General features: G+C 50.1%; 8 protein-coding genes across 8 annotated transcripts; 4 read left to right on the top strand and 4 right to left on the bottom strand.

The window, feature by feature from the left end:
* Nucleotides 1-4,343: 4,343 nt before the first annotated feature.
* On the bottom strand, nucleotides 4,344-5,722 carry CLUP02_17555 (uncharacterized protein; the record flags this gene model as incomplete). The annotated part of the gene is made up of 3 exons (XM_049296463.1): nucleotides 4,344-4,406; nucleotides 5,462-5,580; nucleotides 5,650-5,722. 3 exons carry the CDS (start codon nucleotides 5,720-5,722, stop codon nucleotides 4,344-4,346), a joined length of 255 nt encoding a protein of 84 aa, XP_049137687.1.
* Nucleotides 5,723-7,756: 2,034 nt separating this feature from the next.
* CLUP02_17556 (uncharacterized protein) lies at nucleotides 7,757-9,865 on the bottom strand (the record flags this gene model as incomplete). Its single annotated transcript, XM_049296464.1, has 5 exons — nucleotides 7,757-8,070; nucleotides 8,127-9,019; nucleotides 9,069-9,203; nucleotides 9,514-9,558; nucleotides 9,810-9,865. 5 exons carry the CDS (start codon nucleotides 9,863-9,865, stop codon nucleotides 7,757-7,759), a joined length of 1,443 nt encoding a protein of 480 aa, XP_049137688.1.
* Nucleotides 9,866-10,215: 350 nt separating this feature from the next.
* CLUP02_17557 (ribonuclease T2 family protein) lies at nucleotides 10,216-11,957 on the top strand (the record flags this gene model as incomplete). The annotated part of the gene is made up of 6 exons (XM_049296465.1): nucleotides 10,216-10,437; nucleotides 10,528-10,569; nucleotides 10,675-10,882; nucleotides 10,942-11,024; nucleotides 11,094-11,356; nucleotides 11,447-11,957. 6 exons carry the CDS (start codon nucleotides 10,216-10,218, stop codon nucleotides 11,955-11,957), a joined length of 1,329 nt encoding a protein of 442 aa, XP_049137689.1.
* Nucleotides 11,958-12,305: 348 nt separating this feature from the next.
* CLUP02_17558 (Sec62 family protein translocation protein) lies at nucleotides 12,306-13,658 on the bottom strand (the record flags this gene model as incomplete). Its single annotated transcript, XM_049296466.1, has 3 exons — nucleotides 12,306-12,509; nucleotides 12,576-13,132; nucleotides 13,193-13,658. 3 exons carry the CDS (start codon nucleotides 13,656-13,658, stop codon nucleotides 12,306-12,308), a joined length of 1,227 nt encoding a protein of 408 aa, XP_049137690.1.
* Nucleotides 13,659-15,581: 1,923 nt separating this feature from the next.
* On the top strand, nucleotides 15,582-17,628 carry CLUP02_17559 (uncharacterized protein; the record flags this gene model as incomplete). The annotated part of the gene is made up of 3 exons (XM_049296467.1): nucleotides 15,582-15,723; nucleotides 16,110-16,913; nucleotides 16,985-17,628. 3 exons carry the CDS (start codon nucleotides 15,582-15,584, stop codon nucleotides 17,626-17,628), a joined length of 1,590 nt encoding a protein of 529 aa, XP_049137691.1.
* Nucleotides 17,629-18,726: 1,098 nt separating this feature from the next.
* Nucleotides 18,727-22,053, top strand: CLUP02_17560 (copper-transporting P-type ATPase; the record flags this gene model as incomplete). Its single annotated transcript, XM_049296468.1, has 2 exons — nucleotides 18,727-18,991; nucleotides 19,046-22,053. The coding sequence occupies 2 exons, from the start codon at nucleotides 18,727-18,729 to the stop codon at nucleotides 22,051-22,053; spliced, it is 3,273 nt and encodes a 1,090-aa protein (XP_049137692.1).
* A 1,971-nt stretch (nucleotides 22,054-24,024) lies between these two features.
* On the bottom strand, nucleotides 24,025-24,669 carry CLUP02_17561 (uncharacterized protein; the record flags this gene model as incomplete). Its single annotated transcript, XM_049296469.1, has 1 exon — nucleotides 24,025-24,669. One exon carries the CDS (start codon nucleotides 24,667-24,669, stop codon nucleotides 24,025-24,027), a length of 645 nt encoding a protein of 214 aa, XP_049137693.1.
* Nucleotides 24,670-26,061: 1,392 nt separating this feature from the next.
* Nucleotides 26,062-26,205, top strand: CLUP02_17562 (uncharacterized protein; the record flags this gene model as incomplete). Its single annotated transcript, XM_049296470.1, has 1 exon — nucleotides 26,062-26,205. One exon carries the CDS (start codon nucleotides 26,062-26,064, stop codon nucleotides 26,203-26,205), a length of 144 nt encoding a protein of 47 aa, XP_049137694.1.
* Nucleotides 26,206-27,201: the final 996 nt, after the last annotated feature.

A 27,201-nucleotide genomic window follows, 5' to 3' on the forward strand; every position in this document is an offset into this window, starting at 1 on the left:
TACAAAAGGGAACTCGAGGCAGGTCGGAACGCTACTATATTAACCTAATTAACTAAAGACTTAATATAAAGAGGGAAAAAATAGAATAGTAGGCAGAAGCTAGTAGGCTAGCCCTTTGGGCCCTTTGGGCCCAGCGGTCTAGCTCGTTACGTAACTACTAAGAGCTTAGCCTCGTAGCCTAAGGCTAAGCCACAGGGCCCACAGGGCCCTAGTACCCACTGCCGTAACACTAGCGGGCTTATTATAAGTTAAATAGGCGCTTAGTTATAAAAAATAATAATAGCTAATAATCTATAATAACGTCGAACCTATATTTATAGCTCACGAGCTCCGCGCGCTATTTTTCTAAATATAGTACTATCGCTAGTATTTTTTTATTATAAATAGTATAGTTAAGCTCTGCGCCGCTTATTATTTTTAAATAAAAAGCTATTAAGTACTATAACCTATTATCCTCTTACTATTATAATAGCGCCCCGGCGCATACCGAGTTAGAAGTATTTATTTTTAGCCGCGTTAATAGCTCTAGCTTAAAATAATAAAAAATAAGCGCCGACGTTAGCGCTAGCTTTATAGCCTTAAAAGCTATCTCGTAGCCGGCGCTAAAGTTAAAAAGAACTCTTTTATTTATTAGCCTCGTAAGGGGCCTAGCTAGGCGGCCGTAATTCTTTATAAACCTCTTATAAAAGTTATAGAACCCGAAAAAAAACTAAATACCCTTAAGTAATATAAGTAGTTTCTAGTTTTTAATTATAAAGACTTTCTCCTCATCCGGCTATATACTTTTTATTAAAACTACGAAGCCTAGGTACTTCGTAATAATAATACTAAATTCGCACTTTTTAATATCCGCTTATAAGCCTACTTTTTATAAGCGGTTTAGTACTTTAATAACGTACTCTTAGTACTAGAGGGGGTCGTTAAAAAAGATTAAAATATCGTTTATATATATTATATAAAAGTTATCTAAGTATTTTATTAATATCTCGTTTATATATCGCTAGTACGTAATAGGCCCGTTATAGAGCCTAAAGGGTACTACTTTATATTTATACGCCCCGTAGTAAGTTCTAAACGTCGTTAAGTCCTCGGAGGCTAGGTCGAGTCGGATATAATAAAAGGCTTATTTAATATTTAGCTTAGTAAATACTTTTACCCTACTTAGCTACGCGAGGGTCTTATTAATAAGTAATAATAAGTAGCGGTCTTTTTTTATAACCTTATTAAGCTTACGGAAGTTAACGTAGAAGCGTAGGCTATTATCGTACTTCTTTATAAATAGCGTTAGTAATACGAAAGGAGCATTACTTAGCTCGATAAATCCTTTTTATAAATACTCTAGTAAATAGGCCCTTGTGGCCTCTAGCTCGGGTACTAACTACTTATATAAAAGGTAGTAAGTTAGCTTCTCTTTATTACTATTTAGGAGCTTAATTTTATAGTTATATAGCCTATAAGGCGTTAGTATATTACTAATAGCCTTATTAAAAACGTCGGTCTAGGGCCGTAAATACTTTAATAAGTTCGTTATTATAAGGTTATAAGTAACCTAGTCGTCGTTATATAAAAGGTCTACCTCCTCTTTCTTATCTTCTATAATACGGTTAAGCTTATAAAGTAATATAAAGCCTATTTTAACGTCGTTCTGCCTTAGGTTTTTTTTAAAAGCGGGAGCGCTAATAAAAGTAATATCTATTTATATTATTACTAAATATAGTTTTTATTACTTAGCCCTCTTTGCGGGGGCGATATTAGTATTATTAAGGGCGCGTTCTATCTTCCTCGTATTCTTAGCCTTATCTAATTACTATATTTAATAAGCTATCGTTTTTAATAAGTATAATAATATCCTAATCGGTATGCCCTTCGCCCGCTATTACTAAAGCTTTTAGTTATAGCGGGTTATATCTATTTCGAATAAGTCCTATTAATAGTCGGCGTCGATTTAGTATTATACGTTAATAACTTCCGGGGTATATAAGTCCTCGATATCCCTAACGATAGTAAAGGGCGTCTCTTATAATAATAAGTCCTTAGGTTATATTAAATATTAGCGGCGAATATTAGGGTTTACTCCGTAGTATTTAAACTATTTCTACCCTAGGATTAGGTCGTAGCGGCCTATATTAAGCTAAAGGAGGGGTGCTTTTAAAAGGACCCGTTAATTAATATATAAGTTAGCGGTTTATACTACGCTAGTATTATTTAATCGCTCTTTATTAAATCCGGTAGTAGGGATTAGGTATTATAATTTATAGGATAGGGCTACGTAGAACTATTATAATAGAGGGGTTACGTAGTTATTTATAAATCCGTACTTATTAGCTCCCGTATTAAGTAAGGCTTTTAGGCAAATTCTATATTTATTAAATACTAATATAAGCTCTATTTTAAGGGGCTGGCCCTTTACGAGATCCTATAGGTTTACTAAATTAATTACTAATCTTCCGTCCTTTTTATATATATCCCCTAGCTAGGAGTTTATTTTTACTAGGGGTTCTAGTTTTCCGAACTTAACTCTATCTTAGTAGGGCCCTTAGTAATATTAATAGCGGCTATAATAATCTTTAGCTTCTTAGGGTAGTTTTTAAAGATATATTTAGTATTATTATAAACGAAGTAAGTATTACTATCCTTAAGCTTTTAATATAGGGCTTTAGGGATCGTTTTATAAGTAGAGGTACGACTTTAGTCCTATTTAGTACTTCTAGTACCTTTATTATTTCTATTACTTCTATTATTTTTACTTAAGGTCTAGCGAGTTTAGCTAGAAGCCTTAACCGGGCGGTCCTCTATAAAAGGGGGCTATATTACGTTAGCTAGCTAGGTAACGTACTTAGTATATTTTTAAAAAGTAGCCGTATCGTCTAAGTACTTTAATATAGCTTAGTTATAAAGATATATAAGTAGCTTATTATAAAAACGGCGCTTTTATTAAGACTTTAAAAGCTTATTAATACGCACAAGCTTAGCGAACGTAGAGCGCTTTTAGTAAACGTCTTTAAGTATAATTATAAGTACGTCTAGCTTATAATTAGCGTTATTTATAATAGTTAGGCTAGTATAAGCTAACTTAAGCTCGTAAAGTAGCTACTTAGCCGTAATAATCTCGTTAGAGGTTAGTATTAGGTATATAAACTCCGTAATACTACCTCTAATCTTATTAATAATATACTCTAAGTAGTACTTATCCATATTATAATTAGTATTTTTTAAGCGCTTTATAATGCGCTAGAGCTAATAGTCGAACTTAAAGCTAGTATTATTATTTATAAAAATAGGTACGTTAGGTATTTTTTAAGAGCCGTAAGTAACGGGATAAGACGAGGCTAGAGTAGTCTCGCGGTTATTTTACGTTTTTAAGTATACTAGCCGTTACTCTAGCGCGCTAAGAGTAGTAGTATTTTAAATAGAACTAGCTTAAGAGCCGTTTTTTAATTACTTTAGTCTTTTAGCTATAGCCGTATTATTAATATAGGCTCGGGTAAGGGCTTCTTTTATAATACGGAGCTTTATAATAGTAATATATATAAGGTCGAGGTTCTTATAGGTTATTACGTATAAGCGCTCCGTACTATTATTTAGTTAGCTAATAGTAAAAGTTAGGACCTGTTCTAATTAATACTAAGCGATGCGCATTTTTAGCTATTATTCGATCTATTTAAGTAGGGCCTTTCTATCGTTTTTAAGGTATAGCTCCTAAATAAGGTCGAGGTCGATATACTACTTAGTATTCTTTTTAAAAAGGATATCGTTACGAATATAAATAGGCGAGGTAAGCTAGTTAGCTACGTTACTAAAGTACGCTAGGTAATCGGCCTAAGTAGTAAAGGGTAAAAAGCGCTCTATTAGCTAGTTAGATAGCGCGACCTTAGGGTCGATAATTAGGAGCTTAGCGCCTTTATTAGGGCCTATAACGCTCTATTAAGACTCATAGAGGTAGCGACTTTATTAAAAGCCGTTAGTATAAAAGGAGACCTAGCCTCTTTAGCTATGTCCTCTAACTATCGCGTTTAGTAAAGGGGGTATATATTTAGGGAGTATTAATTATATTACTTATTAATAATTAATTTAGTTAGCTATTACTCGGCTCTCTTATGCGCTTTTTTAATAGGGGTAGCTAATTAGTATAATAAATAGTTAATTAATTAAGATATTATCGTTCCGTTTTTAGAGAATAGTTAATTAAGTAACGTTAAGTAGTGTTATGAAAGGGAACTTAAGGTAGGTTAGAACGCTACTATATTAACCTAATTAACTAAAGACTTAACGTAAAGAGGGAAAAAATAGAACAATAGGCAAAAGCTAGCGAGCTAGCCCTTTAGGCCTAGCGGTCTAGCTCGTTACGTAACCACTAGGAGCTCAGCCTCGCAGCCTGAGGCTGAGCCACGGGGCCCACAGGGGCCCTAATGCCCACTGCCGTGATAGGGGGGGGCAGGGAGCTAAAGATAAAAAGGCCGAGAGACGCCGCAGAAGCTTAACAGAACACTGTTTAACTCTATCGTTTTGCATTACTAAAGGATTACCGCAGTATATATAGACGCTACCCTACCCTCAAATTCCGCACTATTTAACCTTAACCCTTTTTTTACCTATCCTTTCCTCTATTTTACCCTCTCTCTTATTAAAAAATCGCTAGAATCGTAGTTTTAATAGCTTATTAATAAGCTAATATTACTATTTAAAAATAAATAACCTATATTTATATATAAGTACTAAGAGTCTTATTATTATAAAAATAATAATAAATATATTAAAATATTTAAAAAAGCTTTTTAATAAACTTTTAATACTATTTAAAATTATAAATCTTAAGTTATAAAAAGAAGCCGAGGTATTATATTAATATAGCCCTATCCGTCTTATTAATACTAATAATAATCTTTTTAATATAAAATATATTATTAATACTTTATAACTACGTTATTACTCTTTATTAATCGTACTTAACGTTAATAAAGATTTTAATATTATTTCTTAGTTTATTTCTTAGTTTTTTTATTAAGGCCGTTATTATAAAGTTAATTTAATTATTAGTATTTTAATAAGTATTTTAACTTAACTTAGAGGCTCTTATAGCTTTTAAAAAAGGCTTTTAAAGGACTTATAATTAAACTTTTTACTTATTATAAATAAAGCTATTATAGTTAAAGCTATAGTATTACGAACCTTAATAATAAGTAATTAGTAATATAATTTTTTTTTATAGCGAGCTTAAAAAATATCTTAATTTAAGTACTAAGTAAGTACTATACTATTTTATTAAAACTATATTTTTATACTCGTGACTTAGAAAGAATTAACTTTCTTCGATAATAAGGTACTTAGAAGCTTGATAGAAGAAGCGTCGCGGGAGGTGGGCGGGCACGGCGGCCCACGCCGCTAGTTCGAATCCCCCATGGGCCAAGAGTGTCGAGGAGGTTGAAAGGTTCCAGCTTTTTTTTTTTCTTCGCCCGCAGACACTCGGAAAGGGGAGGAGGGAAGTTTGGGGTTTGGGGAAAAGAGTGGGGCGCTGCGTGCGGGGGAAGCACCCGAAAAACATAAGCTCGCGTGGAGAACGAGACATTCTCCGCGCGCGGTCTGAGAGAGAGAGTGGAGGGGGCGGGTACTCTGTACCGCAAATTCAGCGAGTATATCGACGGTTCCAACTGTTGACGCGGGGATTGGGGGGAGGGTTGGGGCACGCGGGGGACGATTGGCTCGCCCTGTCCGGATCTAGCATGGCGCTACGGGTACTATCTCGCAAAAAAAGAAGAAGAGACGATCTAGTCTACTTCGCAGTGGTCTCTGGAATTATTGGGTTGCTCTGCGAGTGGGCTTCAGGATTGTAGGTTAACGGGCATGTATCATGTATGACTGTTGAGGCTTTTTTTTTCCCCCCCCTTTGGTGTTTTATTTCGCTTGCGGTGGGATGATGGCGTTATTGAGAAAAGCTTTTTGAGGGTAATAAATACAACGACACACGAAATGTCATGAAAGCGTTGGGAATGAGCAGCAGAAACTCGGCCGAATCCTATACGCCGCACGTCTGCTGTGAAGGCAATGAGGCTTTAACATGGCCCCTGCCGGACATCTCTCCGAAGGATCGTGCCATGTTATGTGCGTATCACATCAGAAGCCTGCAATATGTCTGTTTTCTCTCTGTAACACCGAGTTGTGAGAAGTCTTTATCAAACAACCTCTCTTGGCAAATTGGGGACCGCTCCACCAAACAGCCCTTCCATGTGAGAATACCAAGAAACAACGAAAAAAAAAAACTCAATGGTGCCATGCATCATGTGATGAGATCATGACCTCGAAGTTGGTCCTCCCCGCTGAAGAGACATTTGGGTCATGCGGGGGATGATGGGACTCTTCTTGCTTCACGTCTGTCGATCCTGGGGTTTTTAGGAACTCCAGTATTCCAATTCTCCAGACTCCTCCAGACTGCAGAACGCGACGGCGCAGAAATCTGGAGTCTGGAGTCTGGAGAACAACAAAAAAAAGGGGACAAAAAAAAAGTGGCGAGGTGGGAACTGGGGTAAAACCGTAGACCGCAATCAATGGCCTAGACTCTGCAGTTTCTCACTAATCCTAAAGAGCCCCATCCAAAAAAAACCCCAACCCAAAATAATGATTTGGATTCCTCGACTCGACTCGCGTACCAACACCCAAAGACTCACAGAAGAAACAGAGACCGAGACTAGCTGCCACCTGACGTAGAGGTAACGCCGAGGCTAACGTCCCCTTCCCCACGCGAATCCAGGTGCCGGCGCCGTGGATATTCGGTCCGATGCATCAGGCGGGCTAAGACGTAGTTAAAGGGTACGGAATAGTGAGTAGCAGCTGAGGCAGCTAATGCGAGGTCTGGTCGCCCGCTGCCCTGCCCTGCCCAGCCCAGCCTGCCGGTAATGGGTATGCGTAGTACGGAGTAGCAGCGTACGATGTTTCTCTCGCAAGAGCCTCAGCCGCGCCGGCGGGAGGGAGAGACGCCAGACGCCTCCTTTTTTTGTTTTTAATCTTCGGGGGAACCACAAAAAATACCTCATAGATGGATGAGACCAGAGAGTACTGAATCAACGATTTGGATGGGAATGAGTAATGGACTCTGGGATTGCACTATTCGCAAGCCCAAACGTTTTGTTGGGATCTACATCAGAATAATTCCCTCGATTGTCGATGCCCAACTCTCATGACACCATCAGGGACACACTTTCCAAGAGAACGGTATACCTTCTTTCGTCACGGAGTACTTTGACAACTGGACAGATCTGGGCAAACGACACGAACTGCGACATGGGCGGCTGATGAAGAAAATAAAGTGGCAGCAGGGTTCACCTCGCAATCGACATAGCGTAGTGGAGACGTGAACATTGCTGCCACGCTGGCACGTGGACACGTGAGATTGAACATGGCGACAAGCTTCCGGCTTTGCATCAGTCATGTCGCCAAAGTGTCCTTTTTACCTCAGGTTGCGTACGAATACATGTGATATGGCATAGCTAGGTCTGTCTGTCTTGCGCTGCTCGAGGCCGGTCTGGGTATTGTCCTCCTCGAAACCAAATCCACTCCTCCTCCCCAATTCCTTGCAACTTGCTCCTAACGATACACACTATATAGCACGCTCTTATCAACCCCCATTAAGATTAACCTCAGCAGCGCGCTCCAAGGATAAGAAAACCACCGTCCGTCTTCTCATGAAATATTATACACGTAAAGCCCCAATCCATATCATGAAAAGTACCACCAGCGGGAGAAGCATGTTGACGATGACAGTCTAGTCCACTGGCTCGCGCAGCATTTTGGAGATGTTCTTGTGCATTTGGGCATACTTGTCCTCAAATGTCCGTTGAAACTTCTCACATGCCGCCCACATGGGATCGCCCTTTTTCCAGTACGTGTAGCAGTTTTCGAAAATCTGGCGCACGTCGGCTGCAAACTCGTCTTCTGTCTGGTACTGATGTTGCGACATCTTGAGCTTGACTGTGTTCAAGTCCATGGGTTTCTTCACCTTGTCAAAGTAATCGGGTACACCATCCTCGGCTGGGTCGACAGGTTCCTTGAATGGACCAACAAGTCTCGTCCAAAAGCCTGTGGCAAGTCAGCTTGTATACCTACATGTCATGATTCGCCAATGCTTGACCTACCAGGTCCTGATAACATTCTATCAAGCAGATCGGAACAGAACTCAACCTTCTGCTGGGTCGTGATTTCGCCACTTGGCCCCGGAGCAATGCTGCGTCGTTTCTGAATGACGGGCTTTTGGCGGGGTGCCGATGCTGCTGCCGCTACAGCCGCCGCCTTGCGGACCGGGGGAGGTGGCGCGCGAGAAAACGCCTTGTCTCTATTTTGAGACGCAGGTAACGGCGCAGAGGCCCGCCTGTTCTTCTTGGACATGTGTTCTTGTTCTTCTTCACTGTCTTCCTCCAGATAGTGCACACTCTTTCTAGGAGTTGGCTCGGCGGACGCAGTATCGGCCGGTGCTGCAGGCGGCGTAGGCAGGTTCTCGAGTGAACTCATCGTCACGACCAGCTCGCTCAGAACCTCCTGAGGGAGAGACTTGGCAAACTCGGCTTTCTTGTCGGATGAGCGCATATATTCTGCTGCCCACGAAAGAAGGAGCTTCCGAATAGTTGAGCCCTCAGGGGTGTCCTTCCAAACCTGGACAAGAAGGGGAGTGGCGGGGATGTTCTGCGTGAGACGTCTGCACTCTTTCATTGCGTCAAGACTCGTATCGCAGAGACCATCAATACCCAGTTCGTGACCCAACTTCCACACACCAACAAGTGCCTCATAGGACGGAAACGTCTCGGCATCCTCTGAGACTTCTCCAGTGAAGAGAAACAGCTGAGCCAAGCCGAAGACCTCCGGTGTGTACTGTGGCAGCTTCACCACATTCTCAATGGCCTCGGAGGCCGCGTTCTGTCCTTTGAAATAATCGTGGTAGTATTTTGATTTAGCACACAAGAAGTCTCTCTGAAGGCCAAACGGCTTCTGTTCGGTTCCGACGAGGACGATGGCGAACGTTGAGTGTGGCTGACTAGGAGTTGTTAGATCAATGTGCTTGTGACATCAATGTCATCACCTACAGCCATGAGAACGGCATCTCCTGCTCCTCCGTGGGCTCTTGCTTGGCCTCCGGAGTGGCAACCTCGGGTATGCCATTCGAGGCGGCGACCGGCGCTTCGGTTGACATCCTGGTCTGTACGGTGATGTGGATCGACCTAGATGGTGTTAGTCGAGCTGAAGAAAAACTCCGATTCGTGACAGCCACTCTTGGATGTCATCAAGCAAGGATGCATAAAAGGAAATAGGCATATGAGCGTCCAGGTGATGAGAGAGAGAAACTACTTTATAACATTGTCGTCGTTCACGGGAGTGAATCGTCGGCATGAGAGTGAGGTTGTGTGAGTGAATCACAGCATGAGCCAAGCTGTGGTGCCTGTCTGATGCCAATCGGGGTGTATTCAGACGCAGACACGCAGGAAAGAAAGTTTCTCGTATACAGGGATGTGAGGGATCAAGACAACTTACAGTGGTGTCCAGGTGTCGACAAATATGATGAGATACAATGCGGAGCTTAATGAACGAGGTAGCTGACGAGGGACAGGTGGTCGAACTGTGGTCTTACAATCGCGGGTAATGGCGACGAAAAAGTGAATAGAATACAACGCAGACAATGGGAGAAGATGTGTGACAATGAGATGGTGTGTTTGATGGCATCCAAAGGATGAAGAGAAAGCGTGTAGTTGAAAATTTGCTCCCTGGGACGTTCTTGCCAGACAGACTCAACCTTGAGAATGAAGCGGGAAGGTGTGAAACGACAGCACCTGCTGTGGCTCCCCGTGACTGTAGGTGGCCTGTGCGGGAGCTTCCTCAGGCCCATTGTTCACGTGTTCCCCGGCGCCCTGGTCCTGCCAAAATTGAGGACCCGGAAAGACCAGCTTACGCCACAGTTGCTGTCACGGTGCACCGCCACTTGACCACGAATACCAGAAGGTAGGGACGTTTCCATCTCAAGGTTTCTGTAAACCGAAGAAGGTTCTTCCATCACCTCCTGCTAGTTGCTGTCATCGATTCATCAAGGATCTTCGCAGTCCTCCGCTCTTGCCCCGGCTGCAGGGCCATGGCTAAGCGAGGTCGACCGTCCATCAGTACCTGAACGGAAAGTGCGAGTGCATCCTGTCACGTCCCAGGAACTCGGCTTCGCAATTGAAGGTTGGCAGGCACGCAGGCATGTGTTGGACTTTATCAGTCTCCTTATCCTCGGAGCTCGCCGTAGTCAACGGCCGCACTTCCCAAAAAAGTTGTCATCGCGGACCATTCCCCTTGGTCAACAGACAAACACACCGCGACAGTCAACACGCCTTGTCGAATCGCATTGGCGCTACTGCAAACCACTCTCCCGATTATCGCCCCGCGCTCCAATTGACCTCTCACGTCCCGTATCTCGAGCAGGTGGGAGTGCTACCCCCCACAAATGGGCCCTGGTCCGCCGACGGCAACGACGGCTGACAAGACTGACAAGCACTTTTAACTGTTGGCCAGCTTCCTTTTCAAGTCAAGAGCATTGCCAACATCGCTTCCCGTGTGGAGATTGGAACCTTTTTTTTTCTCTTCCAACCATGCTGGCCCCAGCTGGGAAGATAGATAGAGAGGAGACTGTGAATATAAAGTGTCGCGAAGCTGCGCAAGTTGATCCAATTGTCGTTGTGTCGTTGTGTCGTTCCTGTCCCCTTGCCTCCGGTCTCCGTCAACTTTTGTGAGAGAAAACTGCAAAATCAGTCAATCCCCCAAAAAATGTCTCGAACAATTGGACTTTTTGCCGTCGCCGGCCTGTTGCGCACGGCCGCTGCCGGCCTTTACCCGGGACTGACCACCGCCAACCACACCTGCGCTCTTGGTAAGACCTCGGTGAGCCCTTGAGGGCCTGCGACTCAACTGACGATGCGCGCCTCACAGTCGAACCCATTCTGTCTTGCTCTTGCGGCGCAAACCCCGACAAGGTCGACACTTGCTGCGTCGAGACGTACGGAGGCTTGGTGGTATGAATGAATTCTGTCCATCTTGAAGATGTTGGTGAATTGACTGTGAATTTTTGTGGTGGGCAATAGCTCGCGACGCAGTTCTGGAACACCCACACCGGTCTCGAGGCCGAGGGCCAAAAGCTGCCCGCCGACGCGTGGGGCATCCACGGCCTGTGGCCCGACTTCTGCAACGGCTCGTACACCCAGTACTGCGACCTCAGCCGTCAGTACGACCCGGCACCTTCCCCCAACACCACCACCGGTAAGGCGGATGGTACTCCGGTCCCCGCCTGGACCGGCGTCTCCCTGGATGAGTTCGTCAAGCACTTTGAGAGGTTTGATCTCCTCGAGTACATGAAGAAGTAGGTACCCTCGTTCATGAACAGAACCCTCGCCTTTCCACAGAGATATATAATCTTACAAAACTGCCCGTATTTTAGATTCTGGATCGCCCAGTACACCCCCAACTGGGTCCTCTGGGCCCACGAATTCTCCAAGCACGCAACCTGCTTCAGCACCTTTGACGTGGAATGCTACGGCCCCAAGTACCAAGAACACGAAGAGGTTGTCGACTTCCTCGAGACTGCCGTCCACTACTACCAAGAAACCCCGACCTGGAAGTGGCTCGCCGCCAAGGACATCACCCCGTCCAATAGCACCGCCTACTCCCTCTCGGACCTCCAGGCCGCCCTCAAGGAGGGCCACGGCGCCGTCCCTTACCTGGGCTGCTACGGGCCCCGGTACAACGCCACCGAGGCCGGCAAGGGCTCGCTCGATAACGGGTACACCCAGCTCACCGAGGCCTGGTACTACTTCCACGTCCACGGCAAGCCCCAGCGCGGGGGCGCCGTGCCCGTCGCTGCTGATGCAAATGGCGGGCGCGTGACGAACTGCGCGACTACGCCTGGTGCTATCTGGTACTATGAGCGCTCTGAGGGTTCGGTCCAATAGGAGCATCGTATGGTGTTGAGCATGTGAAAAGCACATAAACATACTAGTAATCAGTAATCTCCTCCTGCGCTGCCATTTCTGAACTTCAGTGTATGATGTGAATACTAGATGCAAAAAAATCACGTTGAATAACTACGCAGGGCCGATCTAGCTTTTTGTCGTCCATTGAGTTAGCTTAGGAGAGCCAAGGTGACCAAAATGCTATGTACCGAGATCGCCTCTGTCCTTCCCAACCCCACGCGTCAGCTAGTTTGGACGATGGGTATTCTACTCGTACAGTCCTTCCTTCAGCTAATAAAAAAACCCCAACGCCTGTTTGATGCGAAACTGTCCACCTCTAAAATGCATCTACTCCTCATCATCACCAAGCTCCTCCACAGCTGGCGCGACGTAGCCGGGGCGTTGCGCGGGCTGGGATGCAATCTGCGTCTCCGTAGCTGTTGTGGTCGCGGAAGCCGGGAGGGGCTGGCCAGTGGATGCGGCAAAGGTACCGCCAGCGCTCGAGGCGCCGGCAGATGAGGCCTTCTTCTTCTTGCCCTTCTTGGGAGCAGTCTATTTTTTTTTTTTTTGTTAATCATTGTCCAATGGCGTTCATCGCACAGGGAAAGTGGCACTTACGTCGTGCCAGGCCCAGACGGGCTTGAAGCTGTCCATGAATGAGACGTCCTCCCACAGGTTGGGGAACAGCCAAAGGCCGGGAGATGCGACAAAGTAGGTGATGCAGAAGAGAATGACACGGAAGATGGCCATGAGGAAGAACAGGCCGAGCAAGCCCAAGAATCCCCAACTGAGGTAGTAGACGCCGAGACGAAGCTTGAGGGGCCAGAGGGGGTAGCAGACGACGATGAAGATGAGCACGAGGGCGAGGATGGAGTACAGCTTGCGCTTAACCTGGCTGCCCTCCCAGAACCACGCGTAGTACATCTCTTCCTTGGCCTCTTGCTGAGGCTCGATGCGGACGGTCCAGAGACCCTTGATGCGCTTCGTCTTCTTCGGGCCGTGGTCGTGGCCTTCGTGGGGGTCGGTCTTTGTGACGCGAAGGGCAAGCATCGACATGGGAAGAAGCTTAAAGGTGTTCTCGAGAGACGCACGATCGGTGATCTCGGGCAACTCGGGGTTCTTCTTGCGCGCCTTCTCGTAGGCGGGGGACTGGAGAGCGCGGAGCGCACGCTTGACTGTAATACGAATGTCAGGACTGGCTTGAATGACACAAATCACGATTACTCAGTACTTACCCTTGAACATGTCCTTGCGCTCGCCATTGAGAATACAGGTACGGGGCTTCAAATCCTGGGCGCGCAGGAAGCTGGCCAGCGCAAGCGCAACAGGGTTGGGCGGGCCAGGCCTAATGGGCTGCGGCTGGCCCTGCTGCGGCTGCTGCTGCTGGTGCTGATGAGGGTGAGGGTGCTGATGACCCTCGTGGTCATGATCGTGATCGTGAGCGTGATCATGGCCGCCCTCTCTACCTTCGCCGCCCTGTTGCTGCTGCTGTTGTTGCTGCTGCTGACGCATGGCCATCTGCTGCTGCTGCATGGCCTGCTGTCGGAGGTGGTTGAGGAAATCCGGAACACTCATGCCGGCCTTTTGGGCATCAGCCTCTATTTGTCTGCGCATGGCCGCGATCTGCTCAGGCGAAGGCATGGGCTGGCCGTTGGGGCCCATCTGCATAGGGCCCATGGGGCCGGGCATTGGCATCGACATCTTTGAATGTGGGCTAGTGCTCGAAGGCAACCAGTGTTTTGGAAAGACGCGAGGAAGAACTCTGAATGTTCTCTGCCAAGGTTGTCGGCGGGATTGGAGGAGTCCGGCGACAATTGGGAAAGAAGCCTGACTGCTGGATCAGGTTTTGTTGGATGAGCGGGAGTTTGACCGTGGGAGCTGCGGTCGTGGGCTGGGTCTTTGAACAAAAAGTGACCAGCAAGCAAGCCAGGTGTTCACTTCTGGTCCAAAAATCCGTGCAGGGGTTAAGGTCCGTCCCCTCCACCCATTGGGTCCAATTCCCGTCCATTGATAGAAATTCGGTAATCTCTTTCTCCGACACCCGTTATCGATAAGCCCGTCAGCCCAAGTGGAAGGCGCTTTGACCACACCCAAACTCAAATGTCCTCTGCATCACAGGCAGGCACGCGGGTTCAAACGGTCGAGCTGCCTTAGTCACCCATCATATCATGTGACCTCCCTTCAACCCACTATCATGTTATGGATCTTGATGAATCTTATGTCAGCTATCTTACATCAGCAAGACACTTACCGAATCTCCTCTTTTCCTCTTTCCACTGTGGCGGCTCGCCCGAGACATTCTGTTTGCGCTAGAGTAACACGAGCAACTCTGCCAAAGTCTCTCGTCCACCAGTTTTCTTCAGACCAAACGATGACGAGGGACTCCGCCACAGTTCCCAGCAACGGCTTCCCGACACTATTTTGCTAGACTCGAGTCATCACACGCCGGAGACTTCTTTTCTCACGATCCGGCTGGGTCCCGCAACCACTACAGTCAGATTCATCGCGACAGTCGTCAAGTGATGCTGATTGCCCGAGAGGCTTTTATTAGATCCAGAGAAAATCGAGAGGGGCAATTCGCAAGTACTGGGGTAAATGCAAAGCGGAGCGGAGCAGAAACAGAACACAACACCCTCTCTTGTTTACCTTACCTTGCATATTGTCCACAGTCGCCATCCGTCGGCCAGCCCATCGGCTTCGCCCTCCCCGTACAACCATCCAACGGCGATGGCGTCCTGCAGTATTAAACCGGAGACATGCTGAGCGACGATGGGAATTGTGACGGCACAACACATCCCCAAATCCGCACGTAGGCTTCCCGCGTTACCCTCCCTGCCACCCGCGGTGCCTTGCATGCAACAATGATTTCTCATTGCTTCCCGTTCGCTCAGGTTGGAACATGTCACTGAGCGACTAGGCTAGGTTTATTGGTTTATGTTTGGATAGACAGTCAGCCATCGCCCAGTGATTGGTCACAGGGCCTTATTAATTGCCCGACTGGAAACACGCACACACGGCGTCGAATTACCCTTCACTTCCCAGGCTTCAGCCCGTTGCCCTGTTTGTCAATGATATTCGACAAAGGTGTTCGTGGGCCCGGCGCCCCAAGAGATGACAAGGGGCGGTGACGGGTAAGGTGTGATGCATCGCAGCATGACGGTTCTTGACTGGCACGAGACCCTCGTTGCCTCCCTCCCCTCCACACCCCTCTGGTTAGCCCTCTGGAGCCCTCTCTGGAGGGGCACTTGTGGCAAGCAACTGCTGGTCAAGCTGGGCAGTCCAGCAACACAGAGCAAGGCAGAGGTGAGACATCGACTCGCTGAGCCATCGTCTTCATCTTACACGACTGGTGGAGCCCTGCAATCTGGTGCAGGATGATGGTGTGCCGCCAGCCATCCGAATCCGACAAGACCCCAGCTTCCTAAGCGCCGGTTGGCCGGCCGTGTCTGGCCCGTTCTGCAACCCCGGCCTATCAGAACGGTCCGTCTGCATCTTGACTGCACACCTCGCCGACAACTGCGAGGCCCATGTCCCCTCCATGTCCCTCCATCTTCTTCTCAGCTGGACCTATGAAGCAAAGCACTTGTTCAAATCTCTTGCCCAAAGTGGGAATTGGGATTCAAAATGCCTCGACTGCGTGACAAAAAAGACATCAAGTCGGCCACACCCCAAGTGGGTTTTCCTTTGAAATTGCCTACTACCTGTTCGGAACTGTTCGCCTTCCACGACCAAGGTACTTGCATACCTTACCTTGCTTTGCCTCAAGGTCATCCGTACCCATTCTATTATAACTCAATCGGATCGCTCGCTCTCTTGACTCTTGTGCTTTGCCGCCCTCTTTGCATCTTCCCTTCTTTCGTTCTGTCAAATCGCTGGCCGTCTCTCGTTTTTTTGTCTTTTTTACCCCCCCGTCTCCAGCAAATGTCCGGCATGAAGCTATCTGTAAACCAGGTAGTATGAAGGGTCTGAGTGGCATACTTGCAGACGCCTATGCGACATGGCTTTCGCCCCTCACAAACTGCTGCGCTCCATTTTCTGACTCCGTAGAAGAGAAGCCGCGTCAAAGTGAGTTGTGCTCTTTGGGTTCCTGGTAGCAATACGCACAAAACAATATCCAACTGCCGGTGGGACTAACACGCACACTCCGCTTAGACACCTTTGACATTTCTGAGAAACTGTCACCACCACACACCGTAACCCGCAACCAGCCCGTGCCCATGCCGCCGCCTTTTGCCGGGACAACAATGCAAAGGTCAGCCGGACCTCGCCCGCAGCCGCAGGGGAAGTCGAAAGGAGTGAAGAGAAGTTTCGCGTCGCTCCGGGAGCGGTTCTCTGTGAGAAAGCGATCTCGCTCAGACTCTTCGTCCTCCTCATCGCGCCGACTACAAATATCGGCCCCCAGCAACTTTCGCCATCTGCATTCAGAGTCCTTTCAGTTCCCCCAGTATTCGAACCTCCAGCACGTCGGCCGGACCCCGCCACCGCGTCCCATGCCGCGACCTCGCCCTTCTTCCTTTAGGCCGCTGGAGCTCAGCATATACGTGCACAAGAGGGAGCTCTCGCCGATTCTGCCGCACTTTGACATGCTTACGCCGCCGCCGCCGCGGCCTGCTGCTCAGGTCCATGTCCGGCCGAATCCCGACGACGATGTATTCGGACCCTCGCATGAGCCCAACTATTCCCCCATGTCGTTCCATCTGCCCCGGAAGATGTCGGCGTCGCCATCCACCCTCGCTACCATGGCCAGCGATACGCCCCCGAAAATTCCGCCAAAGTCGAGGGCCCGGTCTCAGACGTCATCCAGCGCGAGCGCAGAGAGGATGAAGGAGCGGATTGCCGGAGCCATGCTCGAGGTCGACAAGCTCCAGCGCGAAATCGAGCTAGTCATGGAGCGTCAGAGCATCTACGCCAGCAGCCGGCCTTCGACTGCCCATTCGATGGCACTGACAGCGCACGGTAAGCTCAGACGATACCAAATTTAGCACTTTTTCTCACGCGTGCGTTGTAACTAACAAAAAGGCTTCTAGACCTGGAACCCATCCCCACGGTCCCCGCCCTCCCGCCATCTGCACCCTCTTTCGCCGAGCGCCTCAACCCCGGGGCCGAGCGCCCTCACACGGCACCACCCCGGCCGCCGGTGCACATTCCCCACCGCGGCATGGCCTTCGCCGACGCATCGGCCGCCTTCATCACCCCACCCCCGAGCCGCGGCAGAGAAAGCAACCGGCCGCCGCCCCCACCCCCACTACCCCTCGTCCTGAGACCCCCCCTCCGCAAGAAGAAATCATTCTCCCGGGTATCCAGCTGGCTTTTCCCCGGCGGAGGCAACGCAGCAGAGATGCATAATAATCACCACGGACGGAGCATCAGCCACGATTCCATCACTAATTTTCCCCGCCCCGTCAAGGGCCGCGAGGGCTTCTACCAGTGTGTCCATGCGCCGCGGGACAGGCGCACGAGCGTGGGCACGGCGTCGACTGTGTCGACGTGGGAGGAGTCGGACGACGACACGGGAGGAGGCCAGACTGTCCCGACGACGACGTGGTCGCCAGGCAGCACCCTCGCCACTAGAGCGGAGGAGCAGCAACCACCTCTGGAGCGCGTCACTACGTTTGGGAAGGAAAAAGATGCCGGTGGTCCTAGAAGGACCGGCTTCGCGGCGGTGTTTTGAAATCTTGGGATGAAGCGGTGGTTCTTTTTTTCTTGGTTTCCACCTATTTTCTTTCTTCTGCATGATACCAACGGTTTTTATTGGGAAAGAACAAGATACCATGTTGTAAATATTATGGACTAGACGGGGTTGGAGGCGGACTTTGTTTGTTTTCTGGATATATAATGATGCTAGTGGCGCCTACGGTACGGCAGCATAGGATCGGGCAGGGCTCGGGGAATTATTGGAATGATGAGACGTTTCTGATGGTGTCAAAACCGCCTCCCTCAAGGCTACGTGAGAGGCTACTCTAGAAGTCACTGCGGTGGTTCGATAAGTAGTATACCTGCTTATACGTACGATCGCACGGAATTGTTGTTGAGACGCAATGGATTTCAAGTGCCCTTTTGAGGAGCCCGAGCCGAGGCGATCAAACGACCTATAGGCGACCAAAAGCTCTGGCTGCAAACAATTAGACTCAGAGTAATTAGTTCAATGTCGTTTTCTTGAGACTGTATTATTGGAGCTCCGTGCACATTGCTTTCTCCCATGTCTTTTTTCTCTCGAATGCTCCGACGAAGCGTCATCTGAAGTCAGATCTTGAGCACCATCTCTCACGTCCGTCCATCTTAACTCGTCCGGTCTTTAGCCGAAGATAAAACCTTCAGCCAGATTCTTTTCAGTCGAAATGCAATGATTTATGCTACTGCGCTGCTTGAGGTGGGTATTGCTGATGGCCATCTCAAAAGACGTGTTCCCGAGCTTGGCATGTTCATCACGTAAAAATCACATATTCGGGACACTCAGAAACGACAAAAGTCAGCAAAGGGTCACCAAGCAGGAAATGGACGAATGGTGTTTGCGATGGTAACTTCCGACATGGGGTCGTTCGATCCGGGAATGCCCACTGCCGAAGTCACCACGCCTTCCTCTTGCATGTAACCCCGGTAAAACCCCAGCTGCGTTGGAGCTCTCCCGTTTTAGACGTCTAATAGGACACTTTTTCGAGGCAGCATTTTACTCCTCTCCCAAACATCTTCAACATTCTTCTTACTCTCCTCACATGACCCTCCTCCTTATCGACAGACTTATCGAATAAAGCAGCCTTATTTGAACACGATGGGTGCGGGATGCTGCTCCGACGAGCCTACCAAGGACCATGGATGCGCGGGTCCTGCAAACGGTAGTGACCATGGGCACGAACATGAAGATAATCCCAGGCTTGACGACTGCTGTGCTGGCGATGGAGCATGCGACGATGCTTTGGATGTGAACTGCCTGGATGTGAACTGCGATGCCGAAACTTTCTGCGATTCTGAAGACGATTCGACCTGTCGCTCTATCAAGCTCGAGTGCTGCACCTCCAAGGAAGAGCACTGCGATGGTACGAGAAATTCCCCGTGATGTCATGTGTACATTGTCTAACACCGTACGACAGAGAAGTGTATCGTTGCTGCTGCCGCCGTCGAGTGCGAGAAATCCTGCGAAGACGACACAGCCCACGATGGTATGCTATCAAATCCTGGTCATCGTCAAGTGTGCTTACAGCTCACAGAAGTAGGTGCCCACGAGCATTCCCATGACAAGGACGGTCGCCATCCGGCCTCTGCTTGCAGCACCCATCTCTCCAAGGCTTTCGAGCAGTACAGCGCCTATCTCGAATCGGCCCGTTGCATTTGCCGCAGCATTCTTGATCGCGGTCTTCCAACCGCCTGCTGCAGCGAGCAAAAGCCCGCCGTCACAGCCGCAGCCGCTCCTGTGAAGTCTTCCGCCGGGAAGAAGCGCCGCGAACCTGCCGAGGCGCACACGACCGCGCATGCTCATGGCCAACACAAGCATCATCATCATCACGGGATTAAGCGACGTGGCAATAAATCGCAAGCCGTTCACGACCATGACATGGCCATCAAGCCTATTCGCGATGATCAGTCCGACTGCTGCAGCGGCCACGACGTTGAAGCTCCTGGATCCGCTTACGAGAAAGGAAACCTTGCCATTGATGGCAACATGGACAAGGATATCGAGAAGGATGCTGGATCCGAGCACGTTGCCCTCGTTGTCGACGGCATGACCTGTTCTGGATGCGGGAACAAACTTGAACGAACCCTCAAAGGGATACCTGGAGTGTCTGGTGTACGAGTCAACTTTGTCATGGGCAACGCCGAGTTCACTCTTGACGGTTCTGCAGGAAAGGCCGACGACATCATCCGCAACACCGAACGGGCGACGGGCTTCCATTGCACTCGAATGTCGAGCGATGATCAGACGCTGGACATTCTTGCCTCGGGCCCGTCTGCTAAGGCGCTGACTGACCTGGCGATCGTTGGTATAAGCGAAGTGTGCTTGATTGACAAAAGAACTGCAAGAGTCACCTATGACCCAGCTGTTATTGGAGCTCGAACGCTTTTCAACAAAATAGGACCGCACTCGACTGGACTAGCTCCCCCTCGCGATGACCCGTCCGTCGCAAGTGGAAGAAAGAGGATGTATGATCAACTGATCAAGACGGCCGCCGCGGCGACTCTCACCATTCCCGTCGTTGTTCTCGCCTGGGGCGAGAAGCTTGAACCCAAGACACGCTCGATTATTTCGATTGTCTTGGCGACTTTCGTTCAGCTCATAGCCGTGCCAGACTTTTACAAACCAGCCATATCATCTCTCGTGCACAGCGGCGCTGTTGAGATGGACATGCTGGTTGTCATCAGCATCACGGCTGCATATGTCTACTCGGTTGTAGGATTTGGATTTCATATGGCTGACCGGCCACTCGATCCCCGCGAGTTCTTCGAAACGAGCACCCTCCTGATTACACTTGTGCTTCTCGGCCGCTTGACTGCTGCTTACGCACGCATTCGTGCCGTTGCTGCCGTGTCCCTGCGTTCGCTACAGACGTCAACTGCAGTTGTTATTGAAGATGGGAAGGATGTTCAAATCGACGCCCGCCTCCTCCAGTACGGCGACAAGTTCAAAGTTCTCCCGCACTCGGTTGTCCCTACAGACGGCCTTGTGGTCACTGGATCGAGTGAGGTCGACGAGTCTATGCTGACTGGTGAGAGCGTCCCGGTCTTCAAAACATCGCGTGACACTGTGATCGCAGGCACCATCAACGGATCCGGCACTCTGATCGCCCAACTTACTCGTCTCCCTGGAAAGAACACCGTTACCGACATTGCCGAACTAGTCGAGGAAGCAGCAAATTCCAAACCAAGGATCCAGGACATTGCAGATCGTGTCGCAGGGTGGTTCGTGCCTGTCGTCACGGCCGTTGCCATTGTTGTCCTTGTTGTCCGGACCGTCATCGGTGTCAGAGTTCATGGCGAACCGACTGGGAAGTCGATCTCCACTGCCATCACCTACGCTATTGCTGTCCTCGCTGTCTCTTGTCCTTGCGCACTCGGCCTTGCGGTGCCTATGGTCTTGGTTGTGGCCGGTGGCATTGCCGCCAGAGGAGGTGTCATCATCAAATCAGCCGAGTGCACCGAGAGGGCTCGAAAGGTTAGCGATGTCGTATTCGACAAGACTGGGACCATAACTGAGGGCGATCTTGACGTTCTCGAGGAACAGATTCTGCTTGCCGACCATGACGAGGCTCGTGCCATCACCAAAGCCCTTGTGGCAGGCAACAACCACCCCGTGTCTACGGCCCTGGCGAAATACCTTGCCTCACGGGCAACCCGCGAGGTCAAGGTTACCGATCCTCGAGTCATCCCTGGCGCAGGTGTTGAAGCAAGCTACAATGGCCACAAAGTCTGCGCCGGAAACCCCTCGTGGACTGACGCCAATGCTCTGCCTTCCGTCATCCGTTTCCAAGAGTCGAACATGACGATCCTCGTCATCACCAGTGGCTCTATCCCTATTGCCATATTTGGATTGCGCACACGTCTTCGTTCGGAAGCAAAAAAAGTCGTCGCTCAGCTCACACGTCAAAACATTGCCGTTCACTTGGTTTCTGGTGACCAAACTCAGGCCGTTGAATCTGTCGCCGCCCAAGTTAGCATCCACAATGTGGCGTCTCGGCGCACCCCGTCGCAGAAGCGTGACTATGTTGCCTCGTTAATGTCAGAGGGCAAGATCGTCATGTTTGTCGGCGACGGAACCAACGATGCGGTGGCAGTCACCCAGGCTGATGTAGGCGTTCAACTTGGCAGCGCAGCTTCAGCCAGCGATGTCACCCGCGGAGCTGCAGATGTAGTTCTCCTTGCAGGCCTCGAGGGTATCCCCTTCGTGCTTGAGGTCAGCCGCGCCAGCTTCCACCGCATGGTGTTCAACTTTGTCTGGTCGGCCGTGTACAACGTGCTCGCCATCTTGCTTGCCGGAGGCGCGTTCGAGCCTGTCCACTTCAAGATTCCTCCCGCATATGCGGGCTTGGGTGAGATGGTCAGCGTGATCCCAGTCATCGTCGCTGCCCTGACAATGTTGGGAAAGAAGATCCGAACCGAGGTCTAAGGGGCAGGTGTTGAACACGTGTGACGAGGCCTGGCTGGCACGTTCAACACCTGCGGGCTGAGGCATAGGTCGATTTTTTCTTTCTCGTCATTACTGGTTGATGACGGCTGTTCTGGGGGATAGGGATTCAACACCACCGACAAACGCAAAGGGATCGAAGTCTGGTCTGGGGTTTTGCTTACTTTGCTTCGTTTACGAGTGCGATGAAGTCACTAGAGCAACCACGACTTGGTGGCTTCACTGGGCTTCTCACTTCCGCTCGCTCTGAGGTAGTTCTTACTACAAGAAGACGTTTAACGTGCCGAGGTCTGCCACTCTGGTGCATGGCTAGAAGAGGTGACCAATCGATTACGGGAATATGAATACAAGAGACTGCAATTGCTTGTCCAATCCTCCTTTTGCTTGTGTGACGATTTCTTGCCAAGTTACGCCCTCGATGCGAAAATAGCCTCAGTGTCATTCATGTATCGAAATGTGTGTTTATGAGAAACACGAGATGAGGCTTATCACAGATTCCCTGAAAACTAATCTCTTTCCACCTCTTCCAATTGAGCCGAACCTGACATGGCGGCTTGTGTGGGAAAGGGGGAACGCAGAGCCCTGAAGAGCCTCAGCACATCAGAGTTGTCTTATTACTGTGACCGAGCAGCGTCTTGTGAGATTTAGGACGTGAGGTCTGCTGAGAGTTGTTTCATTCTCTTCAAGGGAAGATTACATCAAAGTCGATTCGCCAAACGTACCTTGCCAGTGCCATGTACATACATGTTGGATTGCACAGCGAATCACGATTCACACGTTCTCCAACCTCACTCATTGGCCATATCGGAATGGACCTACCTACAGCCGATGACGTCTTGCAACAATAATCCTCGCACTTTGGTATTTGGATTGCCCAATCCGGAGACGTGCATTACCAAACAAAATCTCACCGCCCCGCCGAAAAGACGGGACTTGCTCCGGATCCACCGTGAAGTGCTGTCAACGGTGAACGGCCCCGCAGGAGCCCAGCCACCAAAACTCGGAGGGCAACGACGTGAACCAGCCACATGGAGCCCGGAGGACCAGCTTGTGATCTCGAACTCTCGAATCGAGCGCAGTCCACGGGGAGACGGGGTGTACGGATACAATAAAGTTATTGCGTCCTGCCATGAGAGTAAGCGTATCAAAGCATACAAGAACGTCAGCATCCTTGCACAGCTGCCATGGGAGTCGTTGCTAGGGTGCAAATGTCGTGCAGGCGATGACAGCATATGTCATGTGCTGAGCGGTGAGAGTAAAGTATGAGGCGTCGTGATGCGAGAAGTGAGGCTGGGTGGCGACAAAAGTGTGGCATCGTCGCTATAGACCGTACTAACTCAAACCAACAACATGCAAAAGCCTGGCACATCGAGTTGACCACGTGAGCGTTCAAGGTGCGGATGTGACATGGAGCCGGGAGGGTGGATTGCATTCATCGGGATCGTGATTCTGGTCTTGATGCACCACGGAGGCTGACTTGCGTGGTTGGGTAAGTTCCACGATGGAGGTGGTTTGAGACCACCGACCAGTCACCGCCGGGCCGGATCGGTGTGTAAGCCGGTAAGGGTAGGGTTGCTGTTGGTCCGGCCGACAGCTGTGGGCGGCGAGGGAGAGAAAAAAAAAAGTAAAGAAACAAACGCGAGAGGAAGTGCGGACAGGGTTCAAGGTTTGACTCGTCGGCATTGCGATGACAGATTTGGCCAACAGATTGGATACCCGCTCTAAGCGCATGCGCGACTTGCAAGTGATGGGCATTTTTATTTTGAGTGACACTCTCTGCCTTGGAAGTTACCAAACAACGGATTTGCACGGGGACAGGGCAGTGACCCTGAATGCCAACAAGAGCCACGATGTGAAAGAGGCTGAGAATGGCAGGCTGTCTCATCCATGGTCGATGGAGAGAAATAACTCGGAGTTGCGAAATAGGGTTTATGCGTGCAGCAAGTGGCATCGTCATGCGCAGTGGGGGCGGATCTCGTTCTTGTGCACATGTCGTGGTTTGGCGGCGGACGTGTGACCACCGGCCAAGCCCGCAGCGTTTTTGGCGTCCGGTTCCTTGGGTTGTAGGCGGATCGTAAAGTGCGTTGGCGCTTGTTGGCTTCGGGCTCCCATGCAGTTGAGGAGGGATGGCCATTTGTACGTGGACTGGATGTAAGGATGACCGTCTAATGCAGGGTACTCGTTGGGCAACTGAACCGTCGTCAGTCGGTCCAGTGGTGGTAGGTCCTTTAGATAGACGAGAAGGTATAGAGAACTAAGGCGATGGATGTTGACCGAGAGTTTGCGAACACACCCGGCTGTGAAAGTCTGAAGTTTCGAGGTCGGCGAGTGGAACTTTCTGGTTCCGTATATCGGCGCTTTACTCAGGTCCGGGCAGGCAGGCAGGCACGGCCACCATACAGGAAGACGGCAGGTTCGGGATGGTAACTTGACTGGCAACTGCAGCTCGGTCGATCTGATGTCGTGCCTGCCGGTGCCTTGGACTGAAGCAACATAAGCAGCAGATTGAGCAGCAAAAGGAAGGCATGGAGGGGTCTTGGCACGGCTCTTGCTGTTTGTGTTTGATCTGCCCACCCAATGGAAGGCGCGGACCGGCATGAGAATGCGACTGCCAAACACTCACCTTCCTCACCTCACCTTAAGGTACCCTTACCTTAGGTAATACAGTAAGTAGCGAGGGACTAAACGCTTATCTAATCTGATCTTGCTATTCTGAGCTCCGTAACCATCCGGACTCCTCTTTTGTCTTTGTCATTTTTTTATCCTTCGGGAAGCGTTGCACATTTTTTGTTCGGGCTCAAACGGGAGGCGCCTCATCTTGCCCTTTTCCAGCAGCCGGTCGCCGCAGACGGGAAGCTCAGCCTCCTCACGTTTGTCCAATGTTTGTCCGTCACTACTTCGTACATACGTAGTACACTACCTATAGTATGTCAACTCCAACTTTTGCTTATGGTTTATTACCCGCTGCTGACGCCGCAGTCCCCTTGTTGCGCACGGCCTCTGGGGGTTCCATCATTTGACAGGGCTGCCCGGAACGACTACTTTGCATCGGCTTATTAGCCAAACGCCAATAGGCCCAAATACTCTGTACCATGCTCTCTTCTGGATAGGCCATGCGGCATGCCATGGCAGATGCGAATCGGCTCGTTAGAGTGGTGTCATCCCGCCATGTCCGCCTGATGCCCCCATTCTACCCGCCAGAGACCCACGAGCTACTAATTAGTAATGGGAGAGGCGTATCCGTACCGATCCTGATAGACCAAGGGACCAAGGACATGGGCTTCGCTTCCCGCCCGAGCCGTCGATAGCTTCGACAATCCCAACTCTGATCGGGTCTTGGCTCGACCCTCATACATACTGCCCATTCAGCTTACGTGCCGTGTCTGCGACGCCTGCACCTCGTCCTGCGGCCTCCGAACCTCTCCTCTGGGGCTGCCCAGTCTGCCTGCATGCCGTGTCGTTGGACCAGGCTGCTCGTTGGATCGTCGTCCTGCAGCCTGCAGTGCGAGGCAAGCTGCAAGTCGCGGCAGCCTGGGATCGCCGCAAATCGACAATTCCCCCTTGGAAAGCCCATCTTACCCATCGCTAAGGCGGCAGCAGCACACCCTTACCGTTACAGCTCTTCCAATGAGACCGGGGTCTAGAGGAACTTCTGCTGTGCCTTGCTCTAGTTGCACACAAGCCCGGCTCTCAGGGGACCATTCACCGTCTTTGCATTTGTAATGACCATCATTTCTCACAATCCGCTGTGCTGAACACACCGCAAGGTTGTTGATATTGTACACGACATTGACAGCCGGCGGGCGGCATACGCAGCATGAACCTGGAATGGGATGAGGTAGGCTGGCCGCAGACTTGGCCGTGGAGAAAGAAATTGCATGCCTCCTGCTCTACCAAGCTTCCTGCTATGCTTCCCTTCCCCTTCCAACAGCACCTTGGATCATAGTTATTCACGGTCAAAACACCACCGACTGCTGAGTCGAGTCAGGAATGTTGCTCCATTTCGTACAGCACGGTCCCAGAAGGGCACAAACAGAGAGGAGAGTGACGGGAATCCCTCCGCAAACACACAGACGCACAAGATTCGGATACCAGGCACAGGCGGCACCCTTGATCCCTCATCCCTCATCCTAGGCCCCTTGAGTCCTTGACAAGCATCGCATCCGAGCACTGACTGGCATCCTCACCTCCAGGCTCCAGGCCTCCCAAGCATGGACCCAACAGCCAGGATTAGGGCCATGGGTTGGAGGAACTTGGAGGAACTTGGAGCTGCGCCCGGGTCACTGGCCTTTCTGGGCAAGGCTAAACCCCCACGGACAACTGTCATTCGTCCACCAATCCGTAACTCGTTTTTTCTCTCGCTTTCAACCTGTGCCAGCGAAATCCCATCTGCACCTCTTACGTTGCATCATCTTTTCAGCCCATTCACACAACGTCCGTCATCCCTAGACGTCCGCGAAACCGCCGCCGGTCAACAATTCGACACCGGTGTGGTTCCCTACCAGCGCAGTAGTTGCAACTTGCCGCTCCAGCTTCTTGGGGTTCCCACCGATCTGATTCCACTCTAAACCCGCTAGTGTTCCTTTTCTTGGCCACCAAGAGCCTTTCCCCCGTCTACCAACCGAGACAAGCGGCCCAATACTGCCAAACAAAACCCGGTGCCACGCCTCAGCTCACGAAAGGGAGAGGGAGCAGCATCAAGGCAGGGCAGGGTAGGCCAGTTCACAGGAATAGGACCTCTACTTGCGGTCAACGTCTAGGCTTCCGTTCAATCGTCCGAGTTGTGCCAACTTTGGCCAGTCAAGGTTCCGTGCCGTTCCGTTAACGCAGCTGGGCCACATCACACATTGAATCAGCACACAAACAGACTATCCGTACGGAGTACACTTCTCAGTCTCTAGTTTCTCTCATTCTCAGTCTCTTTCCCTCTATCGTCCACACCCCCGACGATAGCCACCCCCACCAAGCTACCATTCCCACACCCACGCCCACTCCCTCCAGACCAGTCCGCCGCGGTGCCCCCCTCCATCCCTCCATCCAGAGCCCACGGTCAAGGTCCATGGTCCACAGTCCACTCACACTACTCGCGCTTCCCTGTCGTCTCTGTTTCTGACCCGTCACTCGTTGCTT

The sequence above is a fragment of the Colletotrichum lupini genome, chromosome 10 (genome assembly GCF_023278565.1).
Source record: "Colletotrichum lupini chromosome 10, complete sequence".
Lineage (NCBI taxonomy): Eukaryota > Fungi > Ascomycota > Sordariomycetes > Glomerellales > Glomerellaceae > Colletotrichum > Colletotrichum lupini.